This window comes from Alligator mississippiensis, chromosome 12 (genome assembly GCF_030867095.1).
Source record: "Alligator mississippiensis isolate rAllMis1 chromosome 12, rAllMis1, whole genome shotgun sequence".
NCBI classification, from domain to species: domain Eukaryota; kingdom Metazoa; phylum Chordata; order Crocodylia; family Alligatoridae; genus Alligator; species Alligator mississippiensis.
In genome coordinates this window covers 64,615,154-64,641,870 of record NC_081835.1, presented here as the reverse complement: position 1 = coordinate 64,641,870, position 26,717 = coordinate 64,615,154, and the positions used below count along the sequence as shown (strand labels likewise).

General features: G+C 50.6%; 1 protein-coding gene across 10 annotated transcripts in view; it reads right to left on the bottom strand.

Moving 5' to 3' along the window:
- Positions 1 to 26,717, bottom strand: part of DAB2IP (DAB2 interacting protein) — a 318,020-nt gene that overhangs the window by 113,772 nt on the left and 177,531 nt on the right. For all 10 annotated transcript variants that reach the window (XR_002086447.2, XR_002086448.2, XM_059715709.1 and 7 more), the window contains one exon: positions 25,428 to 25,546. Coding sequence is in view for 8 of the 10 variants with exons in the window: in XM_059715709.1 (XP_059571692.1) it covers positions 25,428 to 25,546 (119 nt within the window). In the remaining 2 variants the exon portion in view is untranslated. The remainder of the gene's footprint in view (positions 1 to 25,427; positions 25,547 to 26,717) is intronic.

Genomic DNA, 26,717 nt, shown 5'->3' with positions numbered 1-26,717 from the left:
AACAGAACTGATGGGGACCGCACGTGCCGTATCGAACCACTCAACAATAACCAGAGCAAGCAGAGACAGAAGAGACCTCTTAGATGCCCGTATCCTCCGGACAACATAGACGTGTCCTCTCCAGCACATCCCTGGGAATTTGGTCAGCAGCACCAGTGCTTTCACCGCTGCCTTTGGGAGTCTTTTCCGGACTAAAAAAATCAGAGCATTCGGAAAACATCTGCACGTCCAGCTGCCTCAATTTTCCCTTCCCCACCTCGTCCCGCTGTTTATTTGTCCATGACCCACCCTCAATAATTTCCTCCACCTCCTCACTGTCGACACCCTTTTAATAGATGCTTATGCAACTCACCCTTTGTTATCCTGCAGCCCATCTACATTACAAAACCCACTAGTTTCTGTTGCTGTTTCCACGTGTTCTCCATCTTGCCCAGGTCTGATTTATATGAAGGCACGTCCGGTATCCCACCTACAGTCATATAAACATTGCCGGATGAGGGACATTCAGGCCTCCGCAGCTGCAGCACCAGGCACCACCGCCTTTCTCTCTCGTTTTGCTCTGTTTTTAATATAAATTTGCTGTGCTGCCTCCTATCCAGCCTGTTAACTACTCCCACACCTAAGGTTTTTTTGTCAGGACTGGATTTCAAGCACCGCTCTGTGCTTGGGATCACGTCCTTCTTACCCAGGCTGCATTTCATTGCATTAATTACTTTTGTACTTTTTAATTTCTGCAGGTCCAGGTGAATTCCCCCTCTGTTCTGTCACATTCACGTTTTTGCTTTACTTCTTGCATTGACTATACTAAGGTCCTTCCGTGGCCCCGTTACCATTGTAGCGTGGCCTTGCCATCTCCGAAGTCTTTACATGCAAGATTTACCGGTGTGAGGCAGACAGGGCAGTGCTGCATGGAGGGTGGATGGAGACAGCGGGAGGCTAAGTGATGCAGGGACAAGACCCAAACCCAAAGCAAGTGTCCTAACCACTGGATCAGGCTTTCTCTCTGATAACATGCTGTGCTTGTAGACACAGAGCTAGGACGAGGGGCAGAGCGATCTCCCAAAAGGTTTTGTTTTCGTTTTCTCGGAGCACGTATAGCAAAGCGTGTAGCATCTCTGAGCCCTCACGTGTCCTCTGCTGGGTGCAGGGCCTTCTCCGGGCACGCATGCAATAACTCCTTGCGGCACTGATGAACACGCACACGTGCATGCGAACTAACTCTCCGAGAGGACCATGTTGACAACACCGTTGCAGCAGCCCGGCAGACACATTATTGAGAAACTGCAAACGACTGGGAAAAAGCCAGCCATTTAAAAACAATCATATTCAATTATCATACCAACGCAGAGAAGGGAAAATAGAAACATTGGAAGACGAGTATAAGAGGACTACTAAAAGCATCATTATTAAAAATTGATTTTTTTTTTTTTTAAATGAGCAATCTCTGCGTAAGCAGTCTCGGCTGGGAACGAGGTTAATGCAGTCTGATTTCACACAGCACTTTTTAATGCACTCGGCAAAAGCCTATTCCTGCCACGAAATGCCACGCGCACAGCATGTGTGCCCCTCAGACATTAAAGAGAGATCACTTCTTTAAAAAGAAAAACAAAAAACAAATGGCATGTCAGCACAGCTGCTGAACACGCTACCTCGCGGGGGGATCGATTCCTCCGTGCTCGGAGCCTGCAAGTTCAAACAGCAACAAATAAGCCTTGCCAAGTAAAAAGGGGAGAGCGCCTTGAACAGCGCATACGCCTGGAATTTGACTCCTGCACCGCCGGAGTCTCTCCGCGCTGGCACCCGGACACCCGAAAGGCCAACGCACAGAGTGACGGAGGGGCCCGAAGCATGAAAGGGATCTTGGCCCCCCTTCTTTGCTGCTCCGTTCCCCTTGGTCCAGCAAAGGAAGCTGCAGAGAGATTTCACGGTGGAAGGACAAAAAGGACCTGATTTACACATGAACAAAATGACAGTCAAAGGTGAGTTCAAAAGAATCCCAGCTCGGGAAAGAAAGGCAGCCCACCCTCCCCTCCCCGCGCTCGCCAGCTGCAAACTGAAGGGGAAGCTCTAAAGATCCAGGTCGTTTAGCAAATTCACCAACAAGGACCCAGCTGTTCTGGCAGGGCCACGGGAGTCACTGGCGAGAGAAGCATCGTGGACTGAGCGTGCCAAATGTATGGGGTCCTCAGCCTCAATTATATATAACCTTACACCGTTATTACTTCATCTATTGAAAGTGTGTCTTTAAGATTCATCCGCTCGTACATCTAACTAGACTGCTCGTACATCTAACTACACTGGCACACAAATAACACAGTCATTTTGTATACAGGCCTGCTACTATTCTGGTTTAACATGTGAAGGCTGCTCTGGCATTAAGAAAACAAGGGGGAACCTGATTTCCCATTCATCTGGGATTTGGGGGGGAAAAAAACTAGAAGGCTGTTTTGTTCGAATGAGGAGCAGGGCTTAGTGCAGAGATTCACCGAAGGTTAGGCCTGGAGGGGACCTCGGGAGATCCTGGGGTCCAGCCTCCCTGCTCCGGGCAGGAAAGACTGCGGGGTCAAATAACCCCAGCAAGGCGTGTGCCCAGTCTCCTGTGGAAGCACGTTGCAAAATATTCCACAAGAAGCAAAAGTCCTAAGAAAATGACATTTTCTCAGCATTTGATTCCTGAGCTAGAGGGTTAAGAAAATGCTCCTTAGAGAGCGTCCATGAACGCGCTCTGCCAGATTCAAATGAAATAAATAAAATGTGCCAAGGTCAAGCAAAGGTGGCAAAAGCATTAGATGAACCAGCCACACTTGGCCCATTTGGGAGCTGACCCATAGCCCAGTGCTAGTCTTTTTCTTATCTTTCTCCTGCTCCGCCGCCGTCATTATCATCCATTAGGGATGTGATTTTATACTGAAGTAGCTTAATCAGTACCACTTATAGTGTAGGCATTGCTCTGTTGATCTACATCCTGGTCCAAGACACCTTTCACATCCACTACAGAAACGTGGCGTGCTGGTGTAAGCACCACGACATCCGCGTAACTGGCTGGACCGCGCGGGGCGCAATGTGGGCACGGAGACAAGGGCTTTCTAGTGCCATCCATCACCGCTGAGCGCCGTATCCATCACGTCTGCAGCAAGAGCAAAGTCCTCATGGATTTCACGGAGCCTCTCTCATCTCGCCCTGCTTGAGAAAGGAGGGTTTTCTTTTTTCTGTTTTTAAATTATTTTTAAGATGATTTCTCATTTTTTTAACATTTTCTGGGTGTGAGATATTGCCAAGCTAACCTACCAGCTGGCACAATAATTTTCAGTTTTGACTTACTCGAACTCAGTGAAACTAGACCTGCCCAAGGGCCCAACTCCTACGTGCTACTCACAAGGCCACGGTCCAGACTGCCATTTACTTTTGCTGTTGTTTTGACCTTTCCTGCACCAGTCTTACATCAGCATAATACCACAGGCTTTAGATAAGTAACTCCTAATTTTCCCCAGGATAACGAAAATGGAGCCCCTTGCGACCCCTGGTGATACACGAACCATCACAGCGTGGGGGCAAATATGAAAGGAAACACTGACAAATAATCCTGCATCACAACACACCACTTTACATCCCAGCCAAGCAAGCAAAATAGTTTCCGACTCAGATTCAACACTTTTTTTTTTTTTTACAGTGGATTATGTCCCCTTGCTACGCGCAGACTGTCTGTTAATGTGCTCATTACCACATTAAACATTTTAAAAAGAGTAAATTTCCCCAAATTCAAACATTGGCCTGGAGAATACATTTTTTTCCAAGCTATTTTTTCCCCCTCTGTGGAAAAAGATGTATCCAAATGAAAAAAGAACAAAAAAGAACCACAAAACATCAGGAAGTTCCCAACGAGGCCAAGTTAGGAAACACGACATTTCCAGACACGGATGAACTTGTGCTGGGGGAAAAAATAGGCAGCTGTGTATGTTTTTAAGTCCAAACCGGCCATAAGAGAGATGTCCTTACAGCCACGCTCCAACTGAACGACACCGTCCCAGCAGCATCCTCCTCATCACGTAAAGGCAATCCCTTAAACTTGTGAACGCGGACGCACAGCTGGCAACAGTCGCTCTCCAGTGGACAGTTTATTCTCCCCTTCTTTTATAACTACCCTGAAGTAGCTGAAGACATGAAGCTCCAATCTTCGTTTCAGTAATGTGGACGGCGACCGACCTAATCTAGCGTTTTGGTTATTTTGAATTGTGTTGAAAGCCATCAAGAGCGTCGTCTTACGTGGACGATGCCAAAGCACAACAGGTTTATCCAAAGCGAGTCCCGAATGTCCTTCAGCTGGCAGCAATGCGTCCCAGGAAGAAATGTGATCAGGTTAGACACGAGCTGTATCCAAAGGCTCTTGGATGGATTAGTCCATAGGAACAGGAACGCCCGTGGGACAAAGTTTTCTAGCTGCCTAAGCGTTTGCACTGCTCTCATCACTGCGTTACCTGAGCATCCTTGCTCGGTGCAAGCACAGAAGAGAGGATACAGGGCAAGAAACGATGCCAGTGGCGGTGCTAGCCATCTCGGGACGCTGCGCAAAGCATCTCGAGTCCGTCTCTCGGCAGTGGCGCGCGTGAACTGCGCTCCCGGTCCCCTTTGCACCCGGACAACACAGCCCGAGCATGCCACATTTCTTTTCCATGCCAACATATATCTGTCTCATTCAGAAAGCTGCCTATCCCTTAACAGTGTGCATTTTCCAATAAGCTTTGTTGTTCTGCAAATTATGGGCTATAAAGAATTAATGGCTGAATATAAATCAAATCACTTCACTGAGAGAATACGTGTTTTATGTGGTGGAGCTTCTCAAAGAAAAGTAATTAGTTGATTTGGCATTTTAATCTTCAGAAAATTAAAGAAGCAATTTTTCTCCTAAGAGGACGTGTTCGAACCCACAAACACAATGTCGTACTTTCTGGAATTGGATTAGAAAATATAATTTACTAGTTAGATAGCCATCCGCAATGGGCTGTCTCCACACTTGCCATAAGTTTCTTCGTGACTAAGACTTCACAAAAACACGCTGTATTTTACTTCCCCAAACCCAGCACATGGGTAGTCCTCTTCGACTTCCTTCCCAGGTGACTACCGCCTGGGAATGGGTACAAGGGGGCCTGGAGCACTTAGGATCTAGGTCAAGTCCGTGGGTTGACAGAGGTAAACCAAGCGGGCATCTCTGATGTGATTAAATTGAGGGCTGCAGCCCTCGATACGATCCCCGAAGCCCACCACCATCAGTGGCACCAACTGGGCAGTCGTAGCCCTGGCTCAGACTCCGCTGCAAGCCCAAAAGAGCGACTGGGCCCTGACCCGACAGCCTGGGGGTAGTACGCTGGCACGTGCGTTCGGCCAGAGACTTCTTCGCGTCTAAACTGAGTCCATCTGGCAGCTTTCATAAAGCAGCAAACACACATCACACACACAAGCCCCCTTTTCTCATGCCTGGGTCTGCAGGAGCAGACAAGACCACTCCGCGTTTCCGAGCCCGGAGGAGCTCAGGCAGACGGACGAAGATGATTCAGGATGATTGACCCATCTCCAGGGGTCTATTGCATAAGATAGCATTGCTTTGCTGTTTGCTTTTTGTCCCTAGCTGCAACGTTATTAATATTTCAAGCCGGATGGCTGCTTTGTGCTGGGAAAGAGGCTAAGGCCTGCTGCACTGCTAAGTCCCATTTGCTCCATAAAGTGCCCTTACGCCTTGCCCGTGTCATGGAAACGACTCCACCTTACGCCGCTCGCCGAGCTCCACACATTAGCACCCTCGCTGCGTTTAGGAGACAAACCAAAGTCATTTCCCGGCTATTCCCATTTCGCTCGCAGTGCATTTGTGCTTGCGCTCCCCCTACTCCCCAATAACGACTCATTTAACAGCAGCAAGGCAATTAGGCAGGCCACGCAATATTGATTTTCTAAGTGAGAGAAATTCAGACGCAAACATTGTTGCGTCTGGAGCATTACTTAAGGAACGTCCCTTGCAGCCTCATCTCGGCTTGGACAAGGGCCGAAAGCAGAGAAGATGCTGGAAGGGGAATAGAGGGTTAGCTGATCAGACTGATTTAAGACGATTTCTCTTAATGCCCACATGGGTCTTTGCAAAATGCTTCAGACCGGCTACATCCAGCGCAGATGTGACATTCTCCTAATAAGCACCTCTGTGTGTATAGAAATACAGTTAGAGAAACGCGAGCCGGCTTTATTGTTTAGTATCATACCACCCACCTGAATAAAATAGAGCCTGACACATGCCATGAAGAATTACTTCAAGGATGCAAAGCCCCGAGGCACTAAAGCCCCGTTTGTATTCCAGCCGCACTAGCCAAAAATCACATAAATAAATAAATAAATAAATCATCAGCACGTCTCCTCTGCCGTGAAGGGATTTTCCAGCCATTCAGACGCGTCCCACTTTGCCGGCATAAGCTCTGTTATTGGACTTGCAAGGGCAGCAGCGAGGAACAGGGATGCAAAGCAGAGACAAAGCAAACGGCAGAAACCTCCGTGGAGAAATCATTCTGATTTGCCACGTTTCTGGGTCCCGTTAGGAGACGGCGGCGTTTGCGGCAGACCCGAGCCCCGGCGTGAAGAACAGCAGCACCCCCGCCATTTCCGCCGCTCTATATTTAGCGGCAGCGATTACTCAAAACAGGATTCAAAACGTTGCCCGTCTGCAGGCTCCGAAGTGGGAGTGCATTTGGAAGCTGGCTGCCTTATTTTGGTGCCGTTTAGGATAAAAGCTGTAAGTGCTGATTGTTGCTGTGGAAAACTGGTCCCTTGAATGCCGGGAGGCAAGGACAGCGATGGAAGGAGAAGGCGGGATGCGGACGCGCGGGAGATGTCCACCTTCCCGCGCTGTCCAAGAGACACCCCGTATCCAGAACACCCTCCCGTAACTCCTCCCCAGCCCCCCTTTGAAAATTAGGGCAACGGCGTCTCTTTTAGATGAAACGAAGATGCATAAAAGCAGGAAGCGGTGGAAGGCAGGCTGTTTCCCTTCGCCATCCCGTAATGGGGTATACCGTACGCACAATTTTTCACAGGGCAGATGCCGACAGCCGGAGCTCCGCCGACTTCAACAGCGCTGCGCCGGCTGACACTAGCTCACCATCAGAAAAAGGGCCGCGTGCTTTTGATGATTTACTTTGCAAGAAACAAGTCGCGCTGCTGTAACGTGGGTTATAGGACAGAGTGGCCGGAGCCGCTGGGATTTGCAGATCGGGAGTCCTGGCAGAAGCAACATTTTTGAAAGTTTTGGTTTGACCCTCCCTTGAGTTCACATCACGGTGTGCGGCCGGCCTCCACGGCTCTCCGAAGTCTGGGCCGGCGAGGAGGAGCTGTGTGAGCAGGAGGCCGTGGCAAAGCCATCGTCAGCAGGAGCGCGGGGAGCCAGACCCTCACGCAGGCAAATGTCTGCAAAGACCGGCGTATTAAGGAGCCTGAGATAACGAGCACATGACAGAAAAGCCCAGCCTACAGCATCTTTGCAAACAGTTCAATTAAAGTACTGACGACCATGGCATGGGCACGGAGTTGGCCGCTCGGGTCACGTTGTGCCGTTTCTCTCCTCTGACTGGAGTACACGGTTTTCAACAGGCAAACGAGGAACTTTCTTCTATAGATTTTCACGCAAGCCAATGCCGGTGCCGAAGCTTTTGGGATTCACGAGCACGGCAGCTGCCGCAGCAATGAATAAACTGACCACGTGGACAGAAGTGGAGCCCTGTGTTTATTAGTGCAAATATTTGCTCATTGCTTCTTGCACTGTTCAACCACCTCTAATCTCCACACAGGTTATCGTGCAGACCAAAAGGCCCATCAGGTGCTTGGGAGACTCAATGTGGTTTCACGCATTTCCAAGGGTGAACTCAATCAGCAGAAGAGTCACAGGTTTAACTGAAACGGGGCATCCCCGTTCCTCCGACGGGGAGCGCCGAGAGCAGGCGCTAAAGGGAATCTGTGCAAGTGCCAACCCTGGTTTAATCCCATGAGCGTTATGGACTGACATTTAGAGGAAGGGGAAAAAAATGTAGCATGAAGGAAAGTGTCCAGAAAAACGACTCCAGGTGCCAAACAATAGTTTTACAGCCTCTAAGTGACACGGTTGGCGGTTGTAACAATCACACCTGAGAATATAAAAATGCCAGACATCGGGGTGGTACAACGCACGCCAGGCTCGGAAGGTATCGATTCGTCACCCCAGGCCATTTCAAAAGCACACAGCCAAGATCGAGACAGGATGTCACATCCAGATGGAGAGCGAAGTGGCAAAGAGGGAAGGAAGGGACAGACCCATCCCACAACTCCCCTTCTCAGTGCTTGATTCAGGGAAGCGGACTAGTGGGACTGAGTCCTGGACTGCTTTGCAATTTCATCCCAGAAAAAGTTAATTTTCTCACATTTCAAACCTTGACACCAGGATCAGATCACCCCAGGGAGACGGTGAGCAATGGGTCGCAGCGCCCTGGGCTCCCGGAGGTCACCAGGCTGAGTCAGCAATGGTCCAAAATGGTCATCCGATGGCTGTTTGGTCACCTGGGTGGAAGTCACTTGGGGGAGGGGGGTAGCAGTCGGGTCTCAGGGCAGGTGCCTTACCATGGAGCCCCCCCATCTCAGCTGGCACTACCCCACTCCCACCCCAAAAAGCTCCTGCCCTGACCCTGTGGTATCACCGTATTGACCGGTCCCCGCAGGCCTGGGTCAAGGCACATCTGGCTGGGTGGGATGGGGGACGCTACCCCTTTTCACTGCCACCAGCGTGCCTGTTTGGTGCGTAGAGAGAGGAACATATGCAGGCCTGTCAGTCAGCCCTGAATTCCCACTGTGCACAGGGGTTTTTTTAAGTTGTTCTTGGAAAATGTCACTATTCATTGTCAGAAGTTCCTGCGATGCAGTAACTCTCATTACGCCTAAGCCCTTTCAGCGCAGAATAGCCACACACTGATAACCTGAATATATTTTCTGCAGCTGCTGTTCCATAGACCGCACTCTTGTACAGTCAGATTATTTTGTATGCTTATTAGGCCCATTATTTTATAACTCATCCCTCTGTGTAATGCCGGCTCCATATCACTCCGTTTAAATGAAAAAATATGTGGCGTTGAAACGAGCACACCTGGCGATTCCCAGAGATGGAGGGAGGGGGGGAGACACATGGGGGGCAGCTCAGTGTCTAAAGGGCCAGACCGGGGCCAAGCTGCAGCTCTCCCCGTGCGGCCAGTTACCCTCCTGCCACCCCCTTGCACGCACTGTCTGTGCCTGCTCCTTCGGGGAGTCGCCCGTCCGGCCTCTGCCGGCTATCGGCCTGAGCCGGTCCCTCAAGCCTGGCGCTCTGCCCGTGCCCTGGGGAGAGCGGTCCCAGCCGCGGCTCTGCATCGCCCCAATGCGATCTGCTCCTGCCCCCGGCCCCGAGCTGCCTCCACGGCTCCCACGCATCCGCACGCCCCGTGGCAAACACCTGGCAAGGAGAGAGGTGCCCACAACCCTGGTTTTGTTTGGCGGGGCCTTTCTGCAGGCAAATTTGATTGACCTTTTATTCCCCCTCCTTTCTTTTCAGGCACCTGAGCCCTCGGGGTGGTGCACTACCAAACTGCCATCGATGAGCGGCTATTTATCATCATCACGATTCATGCCAGCACGCTGGCATCAGCAACTGGTTTTCCTGCATCGACATCCAAGCAAGACACCAGCTCCCAGCAAGAGTCACAGTCTGACAGCAACAGCTGGCCCGCAGTTAGCAAGCAGGAAGGGGCCCAACTCACGAGGAGTGAATGCTGACGGCGAGTGCCAGGACAGCTTTGGGAAGGGGAGGAAGGTGTGGTTTCTCCTTTGCGATAAGGCTTCTCGGACTCCTCCAGACATGCTCCATTCAGTCCCTGCCCTTGTGAATAACTACCTGCAGATGAACACTAAAGCCGCCCTGATGGTTAGAGCCCTGCCTGGGTCCGGGATGCTGCACTAGACCCATGGATGAAGGAGCTTTGGTGACACCCAGATCTCCATGCAAGCTTCGCGTCTGTTTGTACGTGACGGGCCCAACTAAACCCCAAGTGCACGACAGAGTCTGGGAAGAGCTCACTTCCCCGTCTTGCAGCTCTAGCCCCCTTGCTAGCTGCTCTTCTAGCCATCCCACTGCTGTCTGCGGGCCCCGGGAGAATAGCTGCCATTCTCGCCCGGCCTCACGCTCGGCACTTCCCCGTCTCCCAGCTTTCTCCCCACCGCGCAGGTGTCTGCACTGCCCAGCTCTCCGTTTCAGCTCTGTACCTCAGGGGCTCTGGGGCCAAGGAGCAGGCAGGCAGTTGCAAGGAAAAACAGTCCCAGCACCAGCCAAAGCACCTGACCTCCATGCACGCAGGAACCAAAAATATGTCAGTGCTTTTGAAACAACTGGTGTAGAAAAGATGCCTCCTCCACAGCCAATGCGGGGGGATGCGTGCAGTGCATTTATTAGGAAAAGCAAAAAACAAACAACCCCCCAAAAAACAAACCTGAGAGCCATGGAAAGCTTTCCACAGGAAGAGGGAGAGAAAAGAAGGGGGCTGCTTAATTGGAAAAGAAAAGGAATAAGAGGGGCTGTGATAGCGGCTGAGTGAATAATGAATGGTAATATGGGAGATAAATGGGCTGCTTTTGTTTACCATCTCCTAGCAGGAGAGAACAGACAATAAAACTGAAAGGCAGCAAATTTGAAACTGATAAAAGAAAATGATTTTTTTTTTTATACAACGCATAATTAACCTGTGGAACTCATTGCTACAAGATGTAATTGGGGACAAAAGTTTAATAGGATTCAAAATTAGATTAGAAGCTTATACAGATAATGAGAACATCTGCAGTTATGATCTGGGGTGCTTTTTTTTCCATTTCTCTTTTAGAAGAGATACCGTGACGCTCTCACGCTGCAGGGCACACGCCGCCCACTAACAGACAGGGGTTAGGAAGGTGTTCTTCCTGCAGCGCCGTTACTCCAGAATTCTGCAGTACAGGCTTGCCTCAAGGGCTGCAAGCATCTAGCACTGATCCAGACACTGGACTGGATGGGTCGCTACTCCGAGTCCGTCTTCCCGTTCCTACTTCTGACAGACCCATGCAAAACGATGAGCAGAGCAACTTGCCTCTGCTTGGAGGAAGAGCAGGTTTTGAGTACAAGCATGCCAAGTGAGGAGGCTGCTAGCCCACTGCGTATACGAGACACGAAAGGTTCATCTTGAGGGATAAAAAAACAAACCAAACCCTTTGCCCATCTCTAGCACCTTTCATTGGTGTATTTAGAAGTGCTTTGCTCATATTCATTTCGGGGTCTCCCAGCACATCTGGGGCGGGCACATTATACAGGGGGGAAAAAATCAAGTAAAGAAGCTAGTCGAGGACTTGCCCAAAGCTGCAAGACAAAGTCACTGCAGGGACCCTGACACTCAGCCCCCTTCTCCTGGCCTGTGGAAATGGAGCCAGGAATAACTAGTCAAAGGATGGGGGATTGAGGACACTACTGTTAGCCAGACCTACAGCCCTCGATGCCTCAAGGAGCTCCCAGCAGCAGAAGGAGGTGTGAAAGCAAGAGCTACCTTAAATAAATCTCCCTGCGCTGAAGGTTTGCCAGCCTCTTCCAATGCATCCCCCTGGGTCACAACTGGGTTTCTCCATGGAGGGGCTTCCTCACCACCTTCCAGCCATCAGGATAATTATCTCCAAGTGCGGCCCAGGCTCGTGTAATCAAGCAAAGCCCCCAAGGATTCAGCATCAGTGAAGCTGTTGGCTAACATTTCTGTAGCTACTCGACTGGGAATCACGGTCCTTGCACTTCTCTAATCTGTCGCACGGTGACTCTCTTGCAGACAGGTAGATTTCTGCCTACCTGAGAAGGCTTCGGTGTCCGTTATCACCCTGATTAGCTCTGCAGGGCTGCCACAGGGCAGCACGAATGAGCTCGGCCATGGCCCAGCGGGCACATCAGAACGAGGAGTGAAACCGAGAAATTCTGCTTCCTTATCTCAGGACAGGCTGTGGTTACTTTGGCGGGCCGGGCTAAGGCCCATGCATCGGTAAGCAAGCCTCACTCCCCACAAGGGCTAACCGCAGTATTGTCTGATCCGAACGTCTCTGCGGAGGGGATTCTTCCTCTTGCATGGGACGCCTCCGCTCCGGGGCTCTACGTTCTTGCTCAATTTTAAAGTCCAGGCTCTAATATAAGCATACAACCAGAATCTGAGCAATTGCTCCGTTTCCTGCCCATGCCCTGCCAGCCTCCCGCTTTGCTCCCTAGTCAATAAGGTCTGGATGATGAATAATAAATCCAGGGGTGGCACAGAGACTCCATGCAGAGTGCCTGCTGATGCCACACACTGTTCAGAAGTTGATGGGTAATGTTATGCAGGGACCCATGCATCACTCGACGGGGAACACCCATCAGGCCTAGGATGAGCCTGCTGGTCACAACCTCTTAAGGCTGGAAACACATTGCATGAAAAGTCATCGTGCCAAAACTTAAAAGCTAATGCCTGCCAGTCGTGGGGAGTGCGTACGCAGCGGTCACTTCACCACCCACCTGGAGGAAGGGGGAACGGGTACAACCTGGCCCTGCCAACATGCGGTGCCTGCCCTTACAACAGGCGTTACAATTAGCAAAGCTCAGAGCCTGGGCAGCCTTCACGTGTTGTTGGCTGAGCACGGAGGTGGCTACTCTCTTTGTAAGGGTCCTGTCCCAAGCCTCAGGGCCCACAGCCGTCCAAGCACCAGGGTTTTGAACACCTGGACTTACTTGGCTCACTTCTGGTTTCCAGCTGTGCCCAGGACTGGAGCCGTGGAAGCGACACAGAAAAGGTCGGTCTCGTCCTAGTCTCGCCACAGCCTCTTGCCAGGGAAAATGCAGCACCGGGTTGCAGACGCACGGCACCTGAACAGCATGGAGAAGGCTCTGAATAGCCAGGCTTCCCGCGGCGCTGGGGCCACACTGGACCCTCCCGAGCGCAGAGGGTGGCAGGGTGGGAGGCACAGCGGCCCGGAGGGAGCTGCACAGGAGACGCTACTCCTCATCCGGGAAGCGTCATGCTCCGACCCAGAAAGAAAGACAAAGCCTGCCCGAAGGCGCCGGCTCGCTAATTGGCAGAGACGGCACTTGGCCTTCGTTAATGCCCGGGAGGATTACTCAAGCACACACACGGGGTGGACAATGGATGCCATCATCTGATGAGATCCCAGCCAACACAGCGGCATGAGCTAATAGCAGCTAATGCCCCCTGACCTTTTGCTCTTAATTCTCAAAGGGAAGTGTGGGGGAAGAAAAACCTCTCAAAAAACCGAATTGCTCGCAGAGAGGTTTAGCAACTAGTTGCAATCATGTCCATGGTGGAACAGAGATCCCCCCCAGCAAGGACAGCACGATATTAATTATTCAGGCTACAACAGTTATGCAAATCCCTTGCTAACAACCCTTGCAGGACAGGTTTGCAGAGGGGCTCTGATGGGGAGGGAACACCCAAACGCCTGGAATAAGGGGCAATCTCCCCCATACTGGCTACAGAGCATCGCAGGGTTACTTCACAGAGCCAGCAAAATCCCAGAGACGCTTGGAAACGTATGTGAAACGAGACAGCCTGACATCAAAACCTGTGGGTTTATCATTACGAATCCCTTACTGTTTCTATGTGCCGTGTCCGATACGAACTGCATCGCATAGGCAGCCGGGGCGCACGAAAGCCAAACTCACCACAACTCGTGCCTCTTATTTTGTTTCAAAACAACTGTAAGTGGTTTTAAAGGCTGTTATTTTAATTCCTGCTCAATGCACTGGCATCATTAAATTAAATTCCTGCTTCTCTTTGTCACTGGGAAAACAGAGGTCTGAATTTTACTGAAAAGAACGGGAGCAGGACAATAAACACAAATATCACTGCCAGGAAAAACGAGCTCATCATCTTATTACAAGAACATTACCCGTGCTGTAGCGTGATTCACCTGATATCTCCCTAATGATAATTCCAACTCAAAGGTGCCCTATAATAGATGCAGGGCTGTGCTGTTAATGTGTGCGGTGAGGGGAGGGAGAGGAAATTTTTGCCCAGCTTTTCCCTTCCAGTTGATGGATGAACTTGACACAGTTATTTCATATTCACAAGTCTTGAACATCATTATATCCAGCACTCTGTACAGCTAACAGCCGGCAGTGAGCTCAGTGCCCGGGCTGCCTCAAGCTACAATCAACGGATTTCTGTGCGTGGCCACCGCTATATGAAATTGGATAACAAGATATACATGTCAAGCATCTGCGTCTTCTGGAAGAAGCCTGAACAAAGGCTTGCAAACACAGCCCCGGCTCAATTGCTATATTTCCATTCGCAACTTTTTTCTTTTCCCCCTCGCACAAATTAAGGTCCCGTGGAATTTAAACAGAAGAGAAAACAACGGGATTAAACTTGACCGTCCGCATCCCCTCTCTCCAAAAGAGCAAGACGTTTGCCCTGGTTGGATTCACAGGGAAAGACCACAGCGAGACAGAACCACGATCATTGCAACAGGGACTGGAGAATTTTGCAAAGCTTAATAACGTTCGCAGTGCCCAGGTTACAAATGAGGGGAGGACTGGGACAAAGCTGAGCTGGCGTTTCGGCGGAGGCCCTCGGAATCGTTAAGAGTAATTAATTACCAAAGCATCAGGTTCTGAGGAATTCAAGCTTTAATTAAAAATAAGTGCCTAGAAACAAGCAAAAAATGGCTTCTAGCGCTGCGGTGCGAGGGCACAAGCACGTGGGCAAGCATCCCCTGTGCTGTCCTGCCAGGGCACAGGTAAACCAACAGCACCAGCACGTCCGTGGGGCATGCCGCAGCCCGGGTGCCCTACTGAAGCCTGGCTGGCTTGTTGGGTAGAGCCCCAGCTCACTCCACCTCTGGAAACAGCGTGCGTTTCAGAAACCGCTGCAAGGGCAGTCGACACGAGACGCTTCCCGCACAGTAGCTCGATAACACTGCGCAGTAGTGTGCCGGTCAAAAACCATGCTAATGCGCTACTGCACAGTAAGCATCACTAAAACCCGTGCGCCGGCACTACTGCGCACTAACTGTCCTTACTGCACATTTCGTTAGTCTTCCATTAAACGAGTACCAAACAAATGTGCAGTAACTACTGCGCATTAATGAACGTGTAGACATGCCCCGAACTAAGATGCTGTGCTCATGCGCCCATCCAGCAAGAAAGCTGCTTCCCAGTGGCTCCAGCCAGGGCCTCTTCAAGATGCGGTTCCCCGCACTACCCCTGGAAGAGAAGGAGGCAGAACTGCTAATGCTCCCCTGTTGCAACTGGTTTAACTCAGTCCCTCCCAGGGCACCCAGGAGGGGCACGAACACACTTGCCCCTTTTCCCCACCACTGAGGCATTGCACGACAACCCGAGAGTTAATCATGCTATTAAAATGCTATTTGGGTTGCCTCCTTTTGCGGGGTCAGCTAGTAGCATGGCTACAAGCACCAGCCAAACTAAGTGAGCAGGGGTATATTTGTTTAATACAGTGTACACACACTGTGTGTATACACACACACACACACACACACAATACAACAGGCAGGCACAGTGCTCACAAATTCTGCAGACTGCCAACTGAAAGGACTGGGTAAACCAAGGCAAAATCTGACGCACAAAGCCACCCGGCCCCTCCTAGCAGGTAGACAGCCCATTTCAAAGAGGGAGAACAGAGGCAGATGTCAGCAAAGCGACCCGCTCGCCTAAGGCTACGCAGAGCCAGCGGCAGTGCGAGGGGTCGAACCTGAGGTTCGGGATGCTCAAGGCCCGCTGGCCGTCCCCCGGGGCTCATCCTAGCTGCTGCATTATCCCGTTACGCACGGCACCTGTTTAGCACAACGCCAGCTTGCCTACTGCCATCAGTAAAATAATGATCTGATTATGCATGCACTGCTTATACAAATGCTCCCAGGCACGGTCGAACCTTTGCCTGGCAAATGCAATTCTCAAGACGTCCAGATGCAATCCGGCAACAAGAAGTTACACAAACAAGGGCAAAAGCCCAGCTCCCCCAGCCGGTTTCCTTTTCTTTCCATAGATACTGTCTTTATGCACCACTGTTGAGACATGAGATCATTCGAGAGGAGCTGGCAGCACATGGCTCGGCTGTACGTGCGCGGCGCGGGGAAGGAAGCCGTGCAAAAGAAGCCTCCTCCTGCTGGTCGTGTACCACACCGGAAATAATCCCTCATCATTAAGCTGATGCAGCGTGTAAGCAGGCGTTGGAGTTGCCTGTCAGAAACTGGTGTAAACAACGCTCGCCCCTTTTCCAGGACAGGCGGCGGGTTTGCAAACAGGCTCCAAAACGCCCGACCGCTCTGCTGTGAAAAGACAACAGGAAGAGACAGCACTAGACAGGTCTAGCCGAATGCCCGAGGGACTGCCCGCCTAAACCTCCCGTGGAGAGACCGCAGGGCTGGGGAGGTTGGAAGTGCTCCGTCTTCCCGCCCGTCATTCGAAAGACACTCTGGTTTCCAGACAGGACCGTGCTGGGCAAAGTGCGAGGAGCAGCATAACCGTGGAGGTACGCACGATGCGGGACAATGCATGATTCTGGGACCCGGGTAGAAACGCTTTGTTTAAAACCAAAATACATACCAATTAACAGAGAAATACAAGACCGACAACAGCCTTTTGCAAGAGCTATGGTGCAGGGAAGCTACGTTACTCCACCCTGCAGCTCTGGGGGAATCATTAATGAAGTTCTCCTCATCTGTAATTTTCACCTTTATTAACATGAATAATAATGCCCCGACTGCCTCCTGTGTGGGCCGGTAAAAGACTTCAGAGCACATTTGTTTATTCCCCGAGTCGAGATTAATAAGCCCAAACCAAGCAACGAAAACCGCAGCCAGCCACTGCTATGCTCTGGCTTGTACCAAAAGCAAATTAGTGGTATAGAGGACTTCAAGGAGAACATCAGCAGCGCCGGAAACTGTCTGCTTCGGACTCTTAGCACAAGGGATGAGGACAAAATGAGTGATGGATATGGGCTTAACCTCTTTTAACCCTCCAGGTTAGGCTCGATATACGGTAAGAGAAGACCTTTGCCAGTCGGTGGCTGATAAAGACTTGGCAGTGGCAGTTCAAGTCCAGCGCTCTACCGTTCTGGTCAACACTTTTAAACATGTAAAAGGAAAGGAAAGTCAACGCACGAATTGACCGGATACCTCACTGCAGGAACAAGGCACGCCGCTGGACTGACTTAGCAAACGTTCGTCCAAGGCTAGCCATCTGCAGCTGCAATACAATGCTTTGATTACAAATGTGCAAAAGTTAGAGTACAGAATTAACTTTCCCGTATTCAGTGGGTTTGGAGAAATGTAGCTTCACGCTACGCTAATTCGGTGCCCTCGGTATGAAAACTCCCCATTATGATGTCTCATCAAATTACAGCCAACAATACAAGGGTATCATCTATATCCTCGCACAACTCTATATTTTGTAATTAAGCAGGACACTGAAACAATGGCCTTGCTTACGGAGAGAAGGTCAGGGATGCAAACCATATTTTTTCAAGCTAATTGTAAGATGCATGAAGCCAATTATCACAGTCGCACTGCATATGGCGAAGTAGGAAGGGTTTTTATCATTTTGCTAGATGCCTCCCAGTCAAGTCAAAGTGTCAGCGGGGCACCCCATGGGGTCACGGCGCGCCGCTTTGTTCGGGCTGCTAGGAAATTGGAAAGGGGACAAACGGCAGAAGGGGAGACTCATTCCCCCTACCCCCTCCACTTATTTGTTTTTCTTCCTTCCCTGGGATAATCTAGCTCGGCTTGAAAAATGGGCTACGGAGAAACCCAGCCTTTCACTCAAACGCACCGGATATAAACTCCCCATTGGAGCAGGAAGTCAACCTGCACGAGGAATGGAAAGGAAGCGCCCACCTACTTCTGCGTGAACGTCAGACGGGCTTCCCTCGCACACCCATCACTGGCGCACGCTCGTGTGCCCGCACACACCCACACGCCCAGGCAGGGCCGCCTTAACAAGGGGAAGACGCACAACCCACCATTGCCTCGGGAGATCTGGGAGAGCACCTTGTTGTTCCTAGCCGGTCTCAGCTTCTCCCGAGGTTATTAGCTGGCATTAGCAGAGGGTGGTGCTGTACTGCCCGAGGGGAGTCGTGCAAAAACCGTGTCCCTACGAGGAGTGACAAGAGCACCAATCTGTGCCCTTCCAAGCTCATTACCGCCTGCACTCGGTTCCCTCAGTCAAAAAAAATGAAAGGCGCGCAATGCTGATACCGGGCTGCTCTCCGCTCCCCGGCACCCTGACAACAAACGCTCCCGGTGTCGTTACTCATGAAGAATGAAGCTGCTAATTCCCCACGCCGCGCTCCCGCAATGAATCTCCAACCAGGAAACTTAACTTAAGCAAGAGGTGCCCCCGTCATCCGTCATTAACCGCAGCATCAGATCAATTCCAGAGGGGAATAAATGCCACTGTCGACATGGGAGAAACCTAGGCTGCCAGTGCAGGACAAGTTTAGCGCATCTTACACAGCTGACGATTTGTATTTCTTCCTTACAAGGGACTGCCCTTTGAAATCAAGCTACAGACAACCCCTTCCTATTAAGAACAACACTGCTTTTTCAGTACTCGAGGTCCCACGTTCTGCGTTTACTTAATAGCACGAGCAACGTGACTTTTCGGTGGAGAAAAGCGAGCGTCCCCTCCTGTACTTCTGTAACACTCTTCTCTTGTTCGTTTTGCTCGAGCCTTCCAACATAACCATTAATTAGAGACCAGTAATTAACTTTCTGGTTCAAGAAATATTTTGCAAAGGAATCGCATTAAAAGGCTGATTTGCATATTTCGAGACAAGGTTCCCTTGAAATAAATGCAGGTAGGATAGGAGGCCAGCAATCTTGTGATTGTCCTTGAATCTCCGCCACATTATTGTTCGCTGATTGGAGGGTGGGAGCTGACACTATCTAGTGCATGATAAACAGGCCCTATTATCTGCCAAACACTCCCTGTTCCTTACTGTCCTAAAAAATTATATTTTGCATTTCAAACCCTTGCTGTTGATAGGGCTAAATGCTTTCCATATAGGGCTCCACCACGTCTGACAGCCTCAGCAACGCCTGCTGGAAGTAGGCTTGTCATCATGAAAACCGTGGGCCTGTTTGCAGGCCTTAGTCCCCTCTTCACTGGGCTCCCTGCTTTTACCTGCCTGAAAAACCTCACCGGCTACTGCTATTGAAGTCGGTAGCAAAAGGAGAGAGCGCACTAATCGCACTTCCTAGCACCGGTCTGAAAGCCATTCATGCGTTCTGGGGGCTGCCGGTGGCCTAGTTTTGCCTTGTGAATCCTCCTCCTTTGCACAGGAAATAAAATTAATTTCTGAGACTTTGCAGTGCCAGGGCAGAGGCCACCACGTTCCCATCAAGCCCAACTAATTTCACCTTGACTTATAATATTCTGGAAGAATAAACACACAAGAACTTGATCTAAAAAGATCTCGCTATTATAAGCTTAGCTTACTAACCCGGCGCAGATTTTTTAAATGACATACTTCATACGTTGCTGGATAAAAAGGAGCCTTTCGAGTGTTTGAAAACCCACAAAACTGACCTCTCTAGCATAGGACTAGGAATTCGTAGCTCACGGGTTGTACACAGACTTCCCTCTCTGGGGGTAGCAAATAAAAAGCTTTAATAGAGAAAATAAATTAGGGGGGGGAGAATAACACTAGTGCAAGTCTTTGGTGCTATTAATTCATCACCATATCCCTTCCAAGACTGAGGCTCATTTAACAATCGGCCATATGCTCCAACTTTCATGTTGCCAAGAGAAAGCATAAATGGCGTGTTATCTCCTGGAATTATGCAGAGAAACTTGCAAAATAATCACAAACCTCAGTAATTTAGAGCATCTCAGTTTTAAACGAGTTCCAGGCACACGCAGAATAGTATCTTCAGGAAAGATCAATATTGTAATTACACAGTTTAGGGTTTATCCCAGAATAACAAGAGCCAGACAAAATGAAGCTAAAAAATTAAAAAAGAAAGAAACTACATCTCACCAGGTCAGTAAAATCTGAGTGTATTCATGCAACGAAGATTCAACTGTCCTAGCGCCTGCCTGCTTCTAGCTTCCAATGAGGTAAATATAAATCTAAGCTGCAAATAGGAAATATGGGGTGAGAAGTCCAGGGACTTGGTCCTGTGTGGAGTTTTAGCTGCCGCCACCACTCAAATCACTATGATCCATGTATGTAAAAAGAAAACTATCCCCAGCCCAAAGTCCCAGCTCCAGTGGTGAAACCCTTACAGGCATGCCCCCCAAAGCCCATGAACCCTCCCGGGACCCATTCGGAATAAAACCACATCTACGTGTTAGTCTTTTATGGGGATTTACTACCTCTGAAGTTTGTTCTTCCTTTTTAAAATGCGCCTCCCCTTGCTGAAATAAAAGTCTAGCGTGGGCTTATAGTTTAGTCCACCATTAAGAGAAACTCAGCCTGTTTCCCCTCTGGGGAGTCGCTTCGAATTCGCCCTGACCTGGGAAAGCCTGAACGGTATCATTACCAGACAGCCCTCTGGTTGTTTAAAGGAAAGGAGCTGGGCAGGTCTCATCGTAGTCCCAAGAACTAGGTGGATGCACAGATACGAGCTAGCCCAGCTCCCTTGCTAGCTCACGTGAGAAGCTGGGACGAGTCATGAAGAGCTTGTCCCCCTCGGGATGGCTTCTTCAGCGTAGGGCGGTGCAAAACTCACGGTACTTCTGCCTGCGCTGTGCCTGTACCAACCATAGAAAACCTCCCTCGGCTTTGCTGACGATGCGGTGTCTTTGCCAGCACTAGGACGGGGTGAGCTTTTTAAATGTCCTTCTTTATAGTGACGAGACCCTGCTCTGTGACCTTTGTGACAACGACAATGTTTCCAAAAACACTTTGGTGGCCAAATGGGGGTCTTGTCTTGCACCCTCATCAGGAGACATGACAGCTTGTTCTGCTCGGGATGAAAGCTGTAGGCATGTCGCACACCAACAGATGGTTAATTATTTCCATTTTTATTGCAATTCAGCTCAAAGACAGACCAAGCGTGCCTGCCCTGATGTTAGCAAGCTTGGCTGCCTTGCCAGTTAGCGGAGGGCACTCTTTGTCCTCAATTTCTTGATGACCATACCAGTAAATCCAGCCTCCCACCACCATGGCCCATCCTCCACTAAACGACCACCCAGCAGCTATGGACTGTCATTTGCACCTGAAGTCGGAGACTGTCAAGCCAGTCCTACGAGGTAAAGCTCTGTCTTCAGGACGCTGTCTATAGTCATTGCACCAAACAAAGGGAAACAGAGAGATAGCTTTCCCCTCTACAGTGAAGGCCCGTTTCAGTCCCACCAAAATCAAGGGGACTTTTGACACAGATTTCAGAGGAAGCAGGATCAATCCCACTGCTTATAAACTTCAGTTTAAAAAATCCTACACAAACTCTTCTCCCAGTCCTGTGCAGAACATGCTTTTAAAAGGTCAACATTGCAAAAGCCATCAGAAATATTTTAGGACCAGTCATTAACGACCACAGCAAACTAACCCCCTGGGTTTTCCAGCTCCGCTCTCCCAAATCTGTCCTCGACAGTGTCCTTCGTCACGTACGTCGCTGTAGAAATGTGGGTCCAATTAAGGACAGCCATGTGCCAAATGCTTGATTTGTGGCTGGATCTGGAGAGGCCACTACGAAGATGAACACTCGGCGTGCCACGATAAAACTTTGTCAGCCACGGTAATAAATCAAGAGGCAGGAAACCTTGTTAACAAACAGCTGCTTTAACTGAATGAACCCTCCTTTAGCTCTAATGAGCAATTTGACTAGCCAACAAATTGACAGGAGAGCTCTTTCCACAGACTTCATTTAGCCCTCGCATTTTTACAAATTGATTGTGCCAGCCTAATGTTGGGATTGGGTCAGAGCCTGCCACGCTGGCTCACGCTCGGTAGCACTACCGTACACCATCAGTCGTCCCACTGAGATCAACAGGGTCTCTCGCAGAACAAGGTATGGAGGGTGAATAAAAATGGCAAAATCTGGCCTGCGAGGCAAAGCTCTTACCTGACCCGACATCCCCTCAGCACACCTTTTCCAAACCTACAGCACGGCAGGCGGGAGCTGCTTCTTGCCACTTCCCCGCCAATGCAAAATCCAGCAGGGCGAGGAACGCAGGAAGCCTTTGCTACAAATCAATGCCTTGTCTGCCTAACTAGGGTATATTTTTCTTACCCAGGCCTTTGGATTTGTCAGATATTCTACCGCTGGCCTGGATTTTACTAAAATATACTTCCTTTAGCTTCTTCCATTGCTCCAAACACAGTCCCAGCAGGGTCTAAATTCACAAATAAATGCCTGGCAATAGCAACGTGGACAGGAAATGGAAGTGGAAGCAGAAGCGGAAATGGCAACCTTGGTATGTGCCACGTAAGCCCCAGGCAACGAAGGAGCACACGTTTCCAACTGTCAGCCGTCTCAAAGCAGTGCCCAAGCAGCTCTCCTTGACCAAGAGGAAGTCTGAAAAAGCCAGGCTGCTGATGTCAAATTGATGTCACATTAACGAGACAACTCTGCCCCAGCACCAGTGAAACCCTGCCAATATGTCCCATGTTCAAAAATGGGCTCTGGTTTGGTTTTTTAATTCTGTAATAAATCTCACACTCTCCCCCTATTCCAGTACTTCACCCCTTGCTGCTTTTGCACTTACATCATTTATTCACGTTTGCCCCCATGCACTATTCCAGATCCTCCTCAGTAAAAAAAAGACATATGGTACATCTGTTTAGATCTCCCTGCCTTCGCTGTATGTGCGTATCGTGCGCAAATCATCTTCTAGCTGGCTATCGTATATGCGTAGGCGACACTTTATCTATTCATCCACACGCTGCGTGCAGCTGGATAGGCAGGATATGTGAGAATCAAAGGAGAAAAGGAGCGAAGAGGCATAACTCCCAGCACAGGTCGCGACACAAAAGCAAAGTAAGAAAATCTTTCATGATCTGCTATCCCAAACGTTGCAGCCGCACGGATTGCAAGTATATGCATCTCACTGCTCCTTTGTGTCAGGGCACCTCTTTACTGTATGAAGTCTGTGAAGTCCTGACACCCACAAACAGTGCACGGTTACTGCACATACACAACGGAAATCGGGGAGCAGCTGCCTGGATGCACGGTGCAGTCAACAATCGCATGTTTAAAAGGCAAATGGTCTGAACCAAGATGCTCCTCTGAAGGATGTCTTGCATTTCACAAAACCCAAGGAGGAAGCGTGGTCTGAAATGCGCGCATCCCAAACCCCACCTACTGCATTTTTTGGAGACACGGGGGTGTTCAGGAGGGTTAACCATCACAACGAAACCCTTGGGGTGTGGCTGAAGGGCTTGGCAGATATCGCCATGTGCTTTCTTCCACCTCTGTAAGTGCCAGTGCCCTATGTGAAATGTTATTTGCTTAAATTGTTCCTCTGAGCCTGCTCTCAAAGCGATCAAAATAAAGCTATCATCAGATGGACCCCGACGGACCAGGGAGAGCACAGAGGCGAAGAAGTGACACCTGCACTAACAGAAGGCTGTAGTTTTCGGTTCCTCAGCTCACACGCACACAACTCCCCGGGGTGGTGCTCGGGGCTACCTAATATCACCTTTAATCTCCCCTGCCTGTTTTGATCTGCTCCGAAACCCTCCAACGGCCGCTCAGCGACCCTGCGAACACCAGGGCTGCGGTGGGTCTGGGTCAAACCGAGAGCAGACTCATGCCCAGGGCGCCCTGGCACTTTTGCCCTGCAAGAGCAACTTATCCACAAAAGGGAAAGGGCACGCAAGTTGTGAGGCTGAAATTGCGATGACATCTTGGAGACTGTAGCCTGCTCTGCCAAGCTGCCGAAAACAGCCGATTCCCATATAGAAACGAGCCTGCCAGCTCGATTTTCGAGGTACAGAGAAAGCAGCATCGCATTTGCCAGCTCTCCTGCTCAGAGCAGCAGCTCTCCAGGCACATCCCCTGATGCCTCGGCGATGCCTGCCTGGCTCCGCGCACAACACGCTGCCCTACTTAAAGCCTCTGCAAAAATCCCAGCCGAGGCAGCGAACCCGCGCTGCTCTGAAATATTGCTCTGCGCTGCCCGGCACAACCCTTTCACTTTCACAATCCAGAGAGATGCTTGTAGGAAACGCCAGCCCCGCTACAGAACGGTCCGGGCGGACGGCTGGCACCCGGGGGCTTCAAAACATGATGGCACCCTCCACCCCCCGCCCCCCAAACACACACACGAAACCCAACGGGAAAGTTGCCACTGGCTTTTCAACCCAAAACGCCCCCACGGCGGCTTCCAAAGCAACGCCTGGGCCACGGCAAAGCCGCGACAGCACGTTTCCAACCGTTCGTCTACATCCTGCTCCGCGTCTGGTCTTCACTGTTTTTCACGCCTGGCGTTTTCTTGGCACTTTATTACTATTGTTTCACTCCCCGTAGAGATTCGCACTGAGGCTGAAAGGTCCCCCTTTCACAAGCAAACATTTGGTTTGTCTCCGCGGCTGCTAACGGAGTCAGACCGGCCCGACTCTGACCTCGATCTGCGAGTGCCAGCTTACATATAAGTTGAGCTAGACAATATGCGTCACTGTGTGTGGGGGAACGAGGGAGAGGAACGCTCCGGCATATACACTTACATAGCAGATAAAGGGCCATCTTGCTTTCTAACCTCGCCGAGCTCCGGGTGAAGTGCCGATCAGAAATGGAGCTCACCCCGTCTCGTTCTGGTGGCCATCTGCCTCCCCGCTAGCCAGCCCGGGTCAAACGCTCGCTCTCCGATCTATCCGCACGGTCCCCGCAACACGTCCTCTCCCGAATGAAAGATCCTGTCATAGCTCGGCCGGAAAAAAACCCAGCCCAGCCACATACTGAGAATCCAGCCCAATGAATCGAAGGGGGTCCAGGGCTGGGAAAGGTAAGAGGATTTATGGAGATTACAGTTGATACTGTTAAATATTATTGTTCACCGAGTGTGTGACCCAGTAATGCTTAATGTAGCACAGTCTGCAAGCACCTCCCTCTCGTCCTCATCCACATCACTAGGCTTCGGCAGCTGCATCTACGTGCTATTTGCATGCCGGTGCCTGGGTTTAGGATTTATTTAAAAAAAAAAACACCAAACAACAAAAAAAATCAAGTCGATGGGCTCCTGACCACATGCTATTTGACTTGAAAAGGGGGGGGGGGGGGGGATTTGCACAGTGCACACTTCAGCAAATTAAAATTCCTCCTTCCTGAGACGAAGCAAACCAACCTCGACTGCATGTTTGGCCCTTGCTCCGAACACAATGCGTGCAGCCCAGGAAAAGCAACCCCCCATTCGCATGCAACGCGCACGTCCGCGCACAGGAGCGTCCTCTTACCTTTCATTGTCCACGCTCCTGAAGCCAGGTAAAATGTGCCGGAAGCTGCTGTTCCTATCAAGCTTGGGCTGGCTCTTTGTCCTTTTGATGGAGCCTTTAAGCCGGCGGCTGAGGAACCCCTGTGGGGTGAGACAAGAATACTAAATTATAACAAAAAAAAAAAAAAAATCAAATTAAAAAAAAGATTAAAAAGGGGGGGAGAGAGCACGAGCCCTGAACCTGCTGCTTCACACCCAAGCGCGGCTCAGCAAATTGTTCTCTCCAGCTCCCTTCATCTGCAACGGCTGCAAGCGTCGCTCATTGTTGTCAGCCCCGGCTCCGCGGGCTCCATCCAACATCTGCTCCCACCGCTCGCGGAGGCCAGGGAGCTACGTCGACGCGAGACTCCCCTAAGCCTCCGTTACCTTGGCAACCATCAGCTCACATAAAAATACTGTCTGAGAGACAAGACGAGCGCGCTGCAACTCCTGGCGAGATGCAAAGCTAGGACTCGGGGTCCTGTCCGGCGCTACCTGGCACCGCTGCACGGACCGCCTGCCAGGCTCCGGCACGGACCCGCACCCGGGACCGGGACGAAGAGACCGATCATCACGGACTCACCTGCTTGCAAAGCCCCCAGCCAGGTCAGGGGACTTCCACGGAGCTATGTGTAAAAAAATCCTCCCTCCGCTCCTGCAGCCCAGAAACGTGCCGTTCCTGAGCAGGTCACCCGGGAGGAGAGAGCAGCTCGATGCTGGACAGAGGGATGGACGCTGGGCAGCCTCCCCCGTCCCACCTCCACCTGAAGCCGTGGTTCCCGCAGTGCTCTAGAGCAAAGCTAGCCTTCCACGTCTTCACAGCAGGGCTGCTACTGTATTTTTTTGCTCATTGTTCAGAGTTAATGTCCTACATAATCTGAACATCACGTTTAATCTCTCAGCTAAGTAAGGCCATAAAAAAACCATCACACGGCCATGGTGCCCGGCACTTACGTGAGAATGGGCTACGGGGTCCAGGCAGGGTGGTCTGGGAAAGCAATGCAGCATTTCAGAAAGGACCAAAAATGCAAGGATAGGAGCCCAGGCAGTCAGAGGGGAGGCCGAGTCCCTTGGCCGAGCTTGGCAAGCTCTTGCTCTAGCGGAGACCGAGCCTGTCTCTCCGTCTGAGCCCAGACCCCTCTGGGGGCTTCCCTCGTGCACCGAAGGGGGGCAGCCTGCTTGGCCCACACAGGGACTCTCACGTGCACGAGGAAAAAGGAGCAAAAACCCCATCACCTTTTCACACAGGCAACTGCGCCAGGCTCCTATTCTG